We start from the raw sequence: 13386 nt of genomic DNA, 5'->3' as shown, positions 1-13386 counted from the left end.
ACTCCCACATGAGACCCCTTGTTTTACTACATTTCCTTCCATTTTAGCCGTCTTATCAAAACCCACCCTGTCTGCTCTTCTCATGAGAACATCTCCATCTGCTTTCTACCCCAAGCTTTTACCTCAGGTCTGTGTCATACAGTCACTTTATTTAAAGACTTGGAAGCATTGCCAGTTTTAGAAAGAGGTCCCAGTGGCCAATGTTGCTGAAGGCAAATATAATTCCATTTATGTGGAAAATAATCATTAGCCTTGGACATAGTTGCAATGTTACACGTGTCATCCGAGAAGGACTTTTCTTTGGGCTGTGCAAATCACTGTCCATAGGAAGCCCTTCACAGAAGCACACTGGCATCTTTTTAACACCCTGACAAGCTGTTCTCCTGGGAGGCACGGCGCAAGGACACAGCAGGAACATCTCACTAGTTATATTAGTAAATTAAAAGCACTTGGAGACAACTTGGTAGAGCTCCCAGGAAACAGGCGCTGCCCTGTTTTACAGGATGCGGTCAAGTGTTCAATTGCATGAGCTGGGGCCACATGTGGAGCAATTTTTAAATGAATGTTGACAGTATGCAAAGACCTCTTGAATCCCTCTAACTGTAGGTCTCCCCTGACCCATTTGTGCAGTGACTTGGGCCAACACATTCCAACATGGGAGCCTAAACAAGAGGGCTGATTCTGAGTGGTGCAAAGCTGCCTGGACTCCCAGCTCGACACCCTTCTCTGAATGCTCCCAAGTCCCTCAGCGCAGCCTGGGACAGCCCTGGGCATCGTGGCCCGCACTGCTGTGCTGCCTCAGGAGTCAGGTAACACACAAGAGAGGGTAAAGCATTTGAGGGCATCCAGTGCCTGTTGCTGCCCTGCAGCTGTTGGCTCCTGCACCTTGCTGGGAGGGACAATGGGTGCCTAATGAGGGGTGGGCTCTGCTGGGCTGCAGTACCTTGTTCAGGAGCGTGTTCCCCACTCCCTCCATAGAGGAAGGTGTGGAAATGTTCATCAAAAGGGCGAGATGGCTCCAGGATGCAACTCCAAGACTGCTCCCAGCCCAGCCATTACTTTCTCCCAGCTGTCTGAACCCTCTCTGCCAGAATACACCATTTGTTTTACAAGCCAGCCCTGGGACAGGCTGCATTGCAGGGGCAGCACATGCTGAAAGCAGCTTGGAAGAGCGAGGCTCTAACTCAGAGTCCGCAGAAAACACCACCCTGGCACATCAGCACACTGGGGCTCTCTGCCAGGCCAGAGCTGAGAGCATCAATGGACACGCTGCCTTCGGCTGCCAGAGCACAGATGTTCTAATGATAATTGGCTGCATGGCAATCTCAATCCACAGCACATTTCACCAGGTGGAGCAACTGGAAAAATCCACTACTCTATTAGAATATCACCTAGGGATGTGATCTTTTACAGATAAAGGGGTTTAAGTCCCAAAGATATGAATTAGGAGTTACTAGTGGCACAAAAGGGGCCACACTTGATAGATTCAGCTCCAAGAACAGGGTGAGAGACATTTGGTCTTTTACCAGGAACTGGAGAAGAATGTGAGCAGAGTAAAGAGTGATGTTGGCATTTGGAGCATAGCAACATCAAGGCAAAACCAAAGGGGATTGCTTTGTTTTAATGCACAAGATGTGTACTGTCAAAAGGGCTTATTTTTATTTGCCATCACAATTTGTTGAAATTAGTCTAGACTGTGAGATCCACTTGAAAAATCAAGAGCTTTTTCTTGCTTTTTATAGCCCAGGCCAGTGGTGTGGCCCCTCTTGGTCTCCACACTGTGCTGTACAAAGTCAGGTGACAGACTTGGGGGAAAAGAGATGAAGGTTGGAGATGTGGATCAGCTTTCATGTGGAGCACAACTGAAAAGAGAATTTCCTTTTTCCAGGAAGCACTGAAACAGCCAGAGATACCTTGTTTCACATCATTAACCATGAGCCTTTTAATTAACATGGATAATGCCTGTGTGCTGGAAGAGCTGAGCTGAAGGATGTCAAAGGGACAAGTCCTCACCCGATCTATGTGTGCCAAAGGTGACCAGTCTGGTTTTGTTCTACTTTACCATCTCCAAGTGATCCTGAAATATCACAAATCTCCTTTGGAAATCAGCTTTTCAAAGTCATGTTCTTCCCCCTACTGTCCCCAGGGCAGGTACTTTGCTCTCCTGAGGGTTGATTTTACAGACGCACCAAGGAGTGGCGTCCAAGGAGTTACACTGGGCACAGGAGTTTGGGATGAAGGCTCCTGGGCAGTGTCTCCTGGGGACAGCAGGCCCTGGGAGAGCCCTACGTGTGCATTCACAAGGGTGCCTGGCTGCCAGACGATGCCATTCTTCTGGAGGAAGGCGCTGCCCCGGGCTGTTTGCTCAGTGAAAGGGCCAGGGTCACTGACAGATCCCATCATTTCGCTGCAGTGCAACTCTGTTGACATCTCTTTACCCCGGGGGAAAATCTGCCTCATTGTCTTCCCTGACCCTCAGTACATATGACTTAGCCACGCACTAATTATCTCCTGTAGCGCCAGTGGAGGGATGAGCCATGGGGAATATGCTGTCTGCAAGCTCTGAGGGATAGGATTCACAAGGAGACCTTCAGCCTGGCCAAAAGAAGATCCCCCAAAATACCTTTCTGGCCAAGAGAAAAGAGTCCCCCAGAGGGCAGTTTGGAGGGATGAGTAAATCACCCTCTTCAGTGCCAATCTCCAGACTACAATGGGAAACAGGGAGATCAGCCCTTGGCCAGGACCTACACAAAGATCCTGGCAAATTCTGGCTGGGAAGGGTGTCCTCATCAGCTGTAATTTAGACATCTAAATGTGAGCTCAGGCCCTGAGGCCTCCAGTGCAGTGAGAGGAGAAGAAACAGGCCCTGCCTCTGAGTCAAGGAGGAACTTCTCATGACAGCAGTCATGTTCCCACCAGCACTTTGGTCAAGCTTGAATCATTTTTTCCCTCTTACCTATTGCCTAGTGGAAATGGGGCCATCTTCCCAGGTCATCTCCTCACCAAGCCATTCATGTCAGAGCATGGCATCAGGAGAGCAGCTGCCATGAGCTGCCCCCGAGACACCTACACTGAGCACTCTGCGTTCCCTGTGTGAGTTCAGCCACTTCTGCATCGTTCTGGACAAGAATAGCTCTAGGATCACTACTGTTGTAGTATTTTATTAGTCTTCTAAAAATAGGGTAACTAACACATAAGTAACAAAGAAGTCAAGGAATAAGCTGATGAAGAGAATTTGGAGACTACCGCATATGTGGCCCCAAAATTGTCAACAAAGAGCACTGCACATAGTAAACACACCTGAAACCCTAGGAAAAGGAAATTCCCAAACATGACCCTTGCAAAGGACACACACTGGATGCCCTGCTGTGGTCACCCATTAACTCCATTCCCCTCTGTTTGCACGGAGAGCCAGCGGCAGGAAGCACAGTGGCATTGCCGAGAGCAGGAGTGCCAGCAGTTGCTGTAATGTGCACTGCCTGCATCCTGCCAGAGATTTAATTGGTGCCTACATGCTGCCCTGGCACTCTCACCGAGCTGCATTTGCCCTGAGAGAGCAGGTTAATGATTGGCAAGAAGATTCAGGATACCCAGCTTACAAACCACAAGTGGTGTCCAGCAGCCATCAAACACTGGGCAGTCCCAGGGGCTGGGGCAGGGGCTCTGGGGGGACACATTCATCCTCCCCAGCACTCAGTGGGATAAATTCAGGCGGAGGGAATCTCTGCAATGCAAGGGCAGTGTGGGGATGGCCATGGCAAAGCCCCTTTGTCTGGCAGGGCAGGAGCAGCCAGGAGCATCCTCTCCCTTGCACGGCCACCCCGATCTCTTCCCTGCCTTCCAGCTGTGCTCAGCAGAGCACAGCAGAGCTGGGCAGGACAGCTGTGCTTGCAGTGCTTGAGGAAAACAAGTGTCCTATGCTGGCTGCTCTGTGCTCCAGGGCATCATCTGGGCAGCTCAGTATCAGCTTCAGAAAGAACAAATGGGAAAGGGGACAGAAATGCCCTCAAGTAAAGCAATCAAATAAGAGGGGTAAGGACAGGGAGGTTTGGAGTTTTCAGCTTGGTCATCATCCCTTCTGTAGCTCCCTTCCTCCCCTCACACCATCATCTGGCCCGCTCTGTGCTTGACCTGCTGGTGGGAGACAGGTAATGTCCTTGCAGTGCCCAGGACAGGACCAACCATCCCCTGACCCACTCTGCCTGCTCTCTCCTACCCCTGTTCCCCAACATTAAAGTGCTGTTCTAACCTGAAAAGCAGATTTGCCCCTTCTCTGCTCAGCAGTGCTGTGGTCTCTCTGTGCCCAGGCTTGGGCCAGGCTGATTTTAAGAGGAATACTCGACCAGTCCTCACTCTGCAGAGCTGACACTGACACTGGTCTCAGAGTGAGGGCTGCACTCACTTCTGGGTCGGGCAGTGTCAACAAGAGGGGGAAGATCGATAAGTACACTCCAAAGAGCAGGGTCACTTGTGCAACCCCCTCCAGGCTCAAATGCTGGAACAGGGGTGTTCTGGCAGTGGGAAGAGGTGTGGGGCAGCAGAGACAGTGACACACAACCCCACACTAGTGCCTGAAGTGGACTTTGTGGCTGCTGTGTTGAGAGGCAATGCTCTCTGTGCTGCTGCTGCTCTCTGTGCCAGGCCAGGCTGTGGCACCTGACAGGGTATGACATCAAGAGATGAGTAAAAGCTGAGTTTTGGGCTCCAGCTGAAGCACAGACCCGATGTCATTGCAGGGTCCTTTGTATTACTTCTCCTGGAATTCAAGGCAATTGATCCATTCTACAAATGTTTCCTCCAACCCCAAGGCCAGGATTTTAATTTCTTTGAGAAAATGTAGGTCCTGGAGCAGTACTCTGAGGCCAGCTCCCAGCAGGTTCTTTCCCTGCTTCCTGTGATCTCATACTGGAACAGCTTCCCAAGAGCCAGGGACTTCCCAGCACCAAATGTGGAACAGATACCTCATTATCCCAAAGTGTGTGACCTCAATACAGAGACAAGGCCCCCTCGGGGTGCCCAGGTCTCACTGTCTCAGCAACCAAACCATGTGCTGGTTCTGTGGCAGGCAGGGAAAAGAGAGCCAGTGCTGCTGAGGAGAAGGCACAGAGGTCCTAGTTTGGAAGCGTATCACATAATTAGATGGAGGTTGATATGCTGGCCAAATCAGAGGCAGCAGCAAAGCTTCAGGGATTGCCAGAAGTGGGGAGAAAGGCCTGAGAGGACCTTTAACGCAAAGCACATTGGTTATAAAGAACCAAGGAGGAGAGGGAGGTGCCGTACCAAGAGCAGCAGTCATGGGGACAGCCCTGGGCAGAGCCCAGCAATGGAGATGAGCAGAGCCAGGCTGCAAATATTGATACCAAGAAAAAGCATTTTGGGGAACAGAGATCATGGGAAAGGGGTGGCACCTTCACATGGGCAGGGAACTACTGCTCAGAACCTCTGTGAAACACCACCGTGGTCATACACAGGGTGTGCGAGAGATCCAGATAAAGTTTTGGGTCTCCTTTCTGAGTTTGGAGCCTTTGGGATGCATGCCATTCTTTTCTCCCCAAGCCATTTTCCTGCAGCTGGTACATGTCATAGACCCTCGCCAGTGTCTGCTCCATGGCCAGTCCATGCCTGCAGCTCTGTGATGTGCTGTGCTGGATGAACTGCCAGCAGCCTCAGCCCTCACCCCAGCCCTGCTCCCCAAAGGTAAAACATTTTAACTTGAACAGGATGAATGGGATTTCAACTCATGTCTCAGTGAGGGCCTTGACCTAATCTGTGACATTTTGCAACTGCAGTGGGCGAAGGTCTGTAGAGAGAGATTTTTTTTTTTTTTTTTTTGTAAGCAGCCAACATGGCTGGAAAAGCCACACAAAATTCCAGGCACATAAAGCTCCTTTCCACCTCTAAGTTTGCAGAGCCCATCAGCTGAAGCAGCCCAGCAACTGACCATGACTTGTTAGCTGCTCTAATGCAGTCAAGTTTGATTAAATGTCCATTCCCTGACTCTCTCAGGAGCCCCAACTTGCAAAGTTTGTGGATTGTTTGAGCTCAAGACCCAACTGCTTCTCCTTTCAGTTCTCAAATTCCCTGGTTCAGTCCCAGGTGCATTGGCCAAGTTGATGTCCATCATCTCCTCTAAAACAACAAGCAGACAAACAAAGGAGATGCTCTCCTTCCCACCCCCCTCCAATAAAGTGCCTTCAGCAGCTAAAACCGAATCCCAAATATCGGAGACTTATAATGACATCGTGAGAGTTAGCAAGGCAGCAGCTCCCCTGGTGATTATAACAACACCGGTGCTTGAGAAGAGTCTTCGCTTCAAGGCATCTGGAATTGCTCTTGCAAGATCCATTGTCAAATGAGCTTTTCCTTTGTTTAAAAATGTCAGCCCGAAGACCCCTGCCAGAGTGGTGGTATAGCCTGCTTGGGTTCACTCTGGCTCCCACAAGGCTTCCACAGTCCTCTTTGCCCCTCCTTGTCTCCAGGCTTAATTAGGAAATCATTTATCTTTATTGGCACTCTCTTTCCCCTGCTGCTTTGGCATTATTTATTTTTTTTTTGCCTTCATTCCAGTGCAGTGAGCTGTATAGGGAAGACCACAGCCCCATTCATTGTGGGTGGGGAATAATCTACAACTGGGAGCCCTACAAGGAAGACCCCAGCAATGAATCTGCTCAAGTGGCATCGCCTGAGGGACTACTGTACAGAAACAGGAGAGGAGGGTATCCCTTGGCTCCACTTACAGGCTAACAATAGGGATTCCTGGTGATACTGAAAGTAGGACACTACTCCCAAGGGATGTCATATGGTCAGCCTGTCCCAAACTGAACTGCCTACGCTCTCCAATCTAATGATACGCCTACTTCATCACCCCAGCAATGTCCCTTGGTAGAAGAGCACACAAAGAGAAGGGGCTGTAAGGACAGGCACAGCTCGGGGACTACCAGGCTCCTGGGCTCCAGCTGAAGATCTGCATGTCCCAGGCTGAGCCCCGAGCATGGCTTCAAGAGGGGAAGGTTCTCTACACCTCCACAAGTAAAAGCTCCCTTGGCTTCCTCCACAGCTGGCATTGCCCATTTGCCAGGATAGTGAGAAAGTCAAAGCCCAACCTGAACTTCTTGGGAGCCAGCAGCCTCAACCAGACCTCAGACACACTCGGCTGAAAATGGCATCGCTTTGGCAGCTCAGAGGGAGAGCCACTCACTAGGCCGTACTTCCACTACCAAAGGCAATCCTTTCTGGGTAATTTCTCTGGGTTCCCCATCAATTGTGTTTTATTTAAATTGAGACGGAGATAAAATTCCAGCCAATAATTTTTTCCACCTTAAAGAGAGGTTTCCCCTTTGTGCAAGCCAGGCTTGCCCCAGCCTGTCACTAATTACAGATGGAACATGAAGTTCAGAAAGGAGTAATCAGAATTATTCCCTTCCCTCCAGCAAATATTCATTGAAAAAAACCTGACTCCTTTACCTGATGGCACCAGAAGTTTTGCGGGTAAGTTTAAAAAGAAGAGGGAAAATGATTGATGGAAAAGCTGAAGAGCTGACATGCACTTGAGTGCTCCTCTCTTCCTTACAACATATACATCCCTTATTTTCAAAGGGATCCCCTATTCTAGAGATCAGACGAAAACTTGATCACAAAAAAAAAGTGCTTCAGTCACAATTTCTAGTTAGAGACCTCAGGGCTCTTTAAACACGTGGGGAGGAAAGCCAGGAATGAGTCACAGAGGGCAACCATGTTCTTGTCTCCCATCCTAACCCTCTGCATGCTAAAGATCTCAGAGCTGGAGACAGATTTCAGCAGTGCCCAGCTCTGCCAGGATCTCACAGGGCCAAGGGAAACACTATGGACATCACTTTGCTGGAGGGCTCCTTTCGCCTGGCTCCAGCAGGAAACTCTAACTTTGGGTCTTTCTAAAGAAATGATCCTGTGCACCTGGGCAGCTCCTGCACAGCCTGAGAAGCTTTTTGCCTTGTGTACTTTCCCTGTGAAGGTCCCTCCCCAGTGCTCCGTTTCTGGCCCTCTGAAATCCCCGCTCTGAACTGCAAGGAAGCGCAGAGGATTATCTGGAGACCAGTGTTATCTCTAAGTGGAGACAGATGTATAAATCCCATTATTCTTAAAATAATCATTATAGAATAAGATGTCCTTTCAGAGATTTACAGTTCAGGATGCTTATCCTTCCCTGGAGACCTCTCCCAACACGCTGGAAGTAATGACCTACACCCATATCACATGTCGCTCCACTAAACTTGGCCCCACCAGCTGCATAATGAAGACATCAAAGTCATGAGGGCTCCCTCAACCCTCAGCCTGCTCTGAGCAGTTTTTAGTGTTTGTTCCATGCAGTCAAGACCAGAGGGAGGCACGTCCAATGCCAGTGGCCACTCTGCCTTGCGGTGTTTTCAGCACTGGGGCCCAGCAATGCCGGTGGAGGGGACAAAGGTGGGAATGCCAGAGTGGGTGTGCACAGACCCATCCGGATCCTCTCGGAGAAGTGTTCCTGCACTGCTTAACGAGGGGCAAATGCTCACTGAGGGGTGATTATCTCAGAACTGTCCCACAGAGCAGCAGAATTGTTTAGGCTGGAAAAGCCCTCTGAGATCATCAAGTCCAACCATTCCCCCAGCACTGCCAAGGCCACCAATAAACTGTGTCCCCATGTGCCACGTCTACACATTTTTTGAACCCTTCCACCACTTCCCTGCCTGTTCCAATGCCTGACCACCATTTCAGTGAAGAAGTTTTTCCTAACATCCAAGCCCTCCTTGGCACAGCTTGAGGCCATCTCCTTTTGTCCCTGCTCAACAGCTGCTTGAGTCCAGTCTCCATAGCCTGGTCCCAGCACAAGACAGGCACGTTTTAATGGCAGCCGGGAGCAGAAGCTGGGAGGGGAAGCGATTCTGGGGATGCTTTGGGCTCACACCTTTGCTGCTGAGGGAGTCTCAGACGCTGGAGGAGGCAGGTGCTCAGCTTCCTTTAAAATATTTATTCTTGGGCTTCTTTTGCCAGTGGGAAGCCCTTCCAGCACCACACATCTTTGGCCTCTCCCTGGAGAGGCAACATGTTGCCGTGGAAACTGGTAAATGCAAAATTATGACTTGACAGCAGTGTCCTGAGGAAAGGGGGCCAAGCTCCTTCCACACGTTTCTGTCCCTGGCCCAGGGACCGCGTGTCCCCCCCCAGGGACTGCGTGTTCCCCCTGCACCGCCGGGGCTGGGATGCCAGCCTGTCACAGCTTCACACTGGACACGAGTGCCAGGAGGCGAGGAAGGACTGGGATGTCTGGGAGCACGGCACGGGAGGGCTGTGAGGGGATCCCTCCCCAGCTGGGTGTCCAGTCTGGGGCCGGTTGCTCTCTGGCTCTGAGGGGAATTGCTTCCCAACACCCGTCAGCCCGCAGGGATGGACAGGCAGGATTCCCACGCCTGGCTACACAGCGTGGTGCAGACATTTCTCCAGGGTATCCCAGCCCTAGCACCCATTGCTAAAGAACCAGGGCCAGGAGACTGACAAGGGCCACAAAAACCACTGAGGGCAGCAGAGGAGTGAGGCAGGCACAGCTCTGTCCGACCTCTGCTGCCTGTGAGCCCAGACAATCCTTCCAGAGCAGACGGCACCCAGTTATTCTGGATCTGCTGGTGTTTCCACTGACCACCTCTCTGCCTTCTCCCAAAATAGCCACGAGTCCTCAAATTATGACAAAGGAGGTCATCCATCTTGGGTGTGACTCTGGAACCAAACTGAAGTTAAATTAGAGCAATTGGCAACACCCCATTCAAGCACTGACTGATTTTTCTAACAGATTGGTAGTGGCTTTTAATTTTAAAAATTGCTACTCTATCAAGTCCATAATGAGCTTTTACTCACACACCCAGAACATATGTTAGCAAAGAATTACCATCAAATTTTCCAAGGGGTCAGGAAGTTGCAAGCTGACTGTTGCTGGCTAGGTCAGGATGCATGAATGTAAACACAGTCACGATTATGGAATAATTTTAAGATACATCACAAGTAAATATTGAGTCTTGAGAAATATCAACGTGGATCCATTTAAACCACTTCCAAGTGAGAACCCCTTATCTTGGCCCCTGGGTGCCTGAAGGAGCTGCCTGAGAGTGACACTCACCCGAGAGCTGTGCTGGGTGGGGACTTTGGGGCAGATGTGATAGAGCTTGCCCTGGGTGGAGAGATGAAAGGATTTGCATGGGACAAGGTCTCTGCAGGTGACTGTGGCCCCTGATCAGTGTTGTGATGTACTCTTGCATCTCAGCCCTGCTCAGCGTGGAGAAGACTGAGAGGGGATCTCATTAATGCGTATAACTACCTCCAAGGGGTGTCAGAGGATGGTTCCAGACTCTTTTCAGTGGTGCCCAGCGACAGGACAAGGAGTAATGGCCATAAGCTAAACCATGAAAACTTCCATCTCAACACGAGGAAGAACTTCATTACGTTAAGGTGGCAGAGCACTGGAACAGCTGCTCCTGGAGGTTGTGGAGTCCCCTTCTCTGGAGACATTCCAAACCCACCCGGACACTTCCCATGTAACCTGCCCCAGGTGCCCCTGCCTTGGCAGGGGGGTTGGACTGGATGATCTCCAGAGGTCCCTTCCAGCCCTAACTACTCTGTCATTCTGTGAGCCTCGCAGTGGCCTTAGATGGTTCTGTGTCCGCCTAAATTCAAGAGAGAGCAAACTGATTCCTTCCACAGCCCCGCTGGTGAGTGATGGGGTGACAGCTGGGTTTGGGAACCTTCTGCATCCAACCCTCTAATCACAGAGCAGGAGTCACCCCAGGCAACCTGAGCTGCCCACACCCAGCCCACAGCTACCAGGGAAAGCCTTGTCTCCCCCCACCACAGGACACCTGTCTCAGGTATCCAATGCCTCCCTGACCCCAGGAGAGCCTCATCTACAAACCCAACATCTGCCCTGTGCAAGCCCTGCTCCTCTCCCCACTACTCTGTGAGGACACTGGGGATCTTGCTCGCTCTCCCGAGCATGGTAACAGGGCTGAGCATGGGCCTGTGGCTCTGAGGGAGCCCCTCAGTGCTGCTCAGCAGTGACTTGGGGAGCACAGCAGCACCTGCAGCCAGATGGCCCCAGATGCTGAGTGAGCAGAGGCAGAGCAGTCCCGTGTCATACTTACTTCCCATTCCCATACTTGATCCGGATGTCTTTGCTCTTCTTCAGCTCTTTGCCATCTTTAAACCATTTGTAGGACGGCTGAGGGTTTCCAGCAGTCGCCTCACATTTCAGGGAGATCTTCTCACCCACATGAACATTTGGGCTTTTCAGTTTCTTCAGTTTGGGAGGAACAGCTACGAAAAGAGAAAGGAGACGCTGTGAAACCTGCCCCTTTCAGAGCTGTGCACATGCAGCAGGAGCCCCCCGAGCCCCATCCCCTGGGCAAAGCTCCTGCTGCCCCCACTGCCATGTGATGATGGAGAGGGGCTGCCCGGGGAAAGCAGCACAAAGGGAAGGAGCATGGAGTCGGAAACGGGGGGAACAGAGGGAGCTCTGGAGGCTCCACCTGACCAGATTTGATGGTTCCATGGCAGCCCTCCCCACGCAGGCAGGACCCCTGTGTCTCCTGTCCCTGCAGAGCTTTGCTGAGCTCTTCAGGCTCTCCCACCACACAGGAGCTCAAGCTCTTCAGAGACTATTTTCCCCTGCTCTTTGCCATTGCTGCTTCAGATTACCAACACCTACACGACCTCTGTGGCTTCCACGGGCGTGCTGCCAATCCCACAGCCCCACCAGCCCCAGCCAGAATGTTTCAGTGCAGATGGAGCAGAGGCAGGTCACAGGGAGCACAGGTCCCTGTGCCCCAGATGCTCCATGCCTGAGGCAAAGACCTTGTTCAGCACATCAGCATCAGCAGAGCACCGAGAGGGGCTGCAAGAAAAACCTGCATGTGTAAGGGGTGAGAAGGGGAGGGACAGCCATACTTCAGGCTGCAAGAAGAAAAGTGGGAGAATACAGGTATTTTAAATGGTTTTATGCCAGCAGTGTCAGGCTGGCCAGCAGCCTTTCCCATCTGGAGCCTGGCTCTACATGTGGGTGCTTCAGAGAGGTGATTTTTACCATGCACCTGGAACATCAGACAGAGAGGGAGACACTTCTTATCAATCTCTGCCAGGCTTTATATTAAACCTGACAAGAAAGGATTAGCAGGCTTGCAATTTTTCTTTCAACTGACAGCTCTGCACTCTTCTAGCTCCTTTTTTCTTTCTCAGTGTTAACCTTAAAAAAAGGAAACAGCAACTTGCTGGTTTTGCCTTAAGAATATTGGTACCAATGGTTCTCCCTTGTCTGAGATGTGTTACAGATAGAGAATTTCCTCTTTCTAATATGAACAAACCACCTTCTAATTGCCTTCTGCATTCTGATCTTGCGATATGGCAGTGCACTCAAAGGAGGAGGGACTGGATGTGTTTCATCAGAGCAATCACTGTTTTACAGACCTTTGTACGTCTCCTCTGGTTCTTCATGCCAAGCTAACCTATCGTAGGTTGGTACTATTTAAAGATTGTTCTCACCAAAAGGGATCTTACATGAAATAATAAAAAGCACAGCGAGCATCAGGAATATGCTCCTGTGATAGGAAGCTCTCAGGATTCTCAAATTCCTCGTGGGAATGAGAAGCTAAATTGTCTTTAATCAAAAGGATCCCAACATGGATAGAAATGGAACAGCTCAGGGTGACAGGAGTTAGCCAAGCAAAGCTCACAGTGACTGAAAGGGCTCTGGGTGGGTAACGTGGCAGGGCTGGTCCCAGGCACATCAGACCTTCCAGCTGCTGCCCAGAGGAGCTGTGGCTGCCCCATCCCTGGAGTGTTCCAGGCCAGGTTGGACGGGGCTTGGAGCAACCTGGGCTAGTGGAAGGTGTCCCTGACCATGGCAGGGGGTTGGAATGAGATGAGTTTTAAGGTTTTTTAAGGTCAATCCAACCCAAACCATTCCATGATTCTAATGGGACAGGGACAGCACGAAAGCACTGGGTCACCTGCAGGCAGTTGCTGCAGGCTGTGCACTGACATCCCTCCCTGCTTCCCAGGTCACTGTGCTTTGGCAGAGACAGTGACTTCTGACCAGAAATGATCTCAGCTTTCACCAAATTTTAGGACTTCTGTGAAAATCCAAGGTGTCATGGGTTTTGTGACACCCATATCCCTGATCCTTGCCTGGAAATGGGTTGCCCAGAAGAGCTGGAAGGCAACGAAGGGAGAAGAGAGCTGCTCTCTTCTCAGAACACTGCACAGAGAGCCAGGAAGGTAAACAGGACCTTGCTTTTATAGGGGTCATTTTGGGGAATAGAGAAATAGACTCTCAAATATTTATTCTGTCTGAATGTGTGTGTCAGTTGGCTCCTGTCATACCCCGAGGTC

The 13386-nt window shown here is 50.7% G+C and overlaps 1 protein-coding gene across 4 annotated transcripts in view; it reads right to left on the bottom strand.

Annotated features, from left to right (window-relative positions):
• NRG2 (neuregulin 2) overlaps positions 1 to 13386 on the bottom strand; it is a 156325-nt gene that overhangs the window by 45644 nt on the left and 97295 nt on the right. For all 4 annotated transcript variants that reach the window (XM_042025351.1, XM_042025350.1, XM_042025352.1 and 1 more), the window contains exon 2: positions 11145 to 11316. In XM_042025351.1, coding sequence (XP_041881285.1) covers positions 11145 to 11316 — 172 coding nt within the window. The remainder of the gene's footprint in view (positions 1 to 11144; positions 11317 to 13386) is intronic.

The sequence above is a fragment of the Corvus kubaryi genome, unplaced genomic scaffold, assembly GCF_017639235.1.
Source record: "Corvus kubaryi isolate FWS band 111438036 unplaced genomic scaffold, C.kubaryi_AGA036_p1.0 37270, whole genome shotgun sequence".
Taxonomy (NCBI): Eukaryota; Metazoa; Chordata; class Aves; order Passeriformes; family Corvidae; genus Corvus; species Corvus kubaryi.
This window is presented reverse-complemented; position numbering and strand designations above follow the sequence as displayed.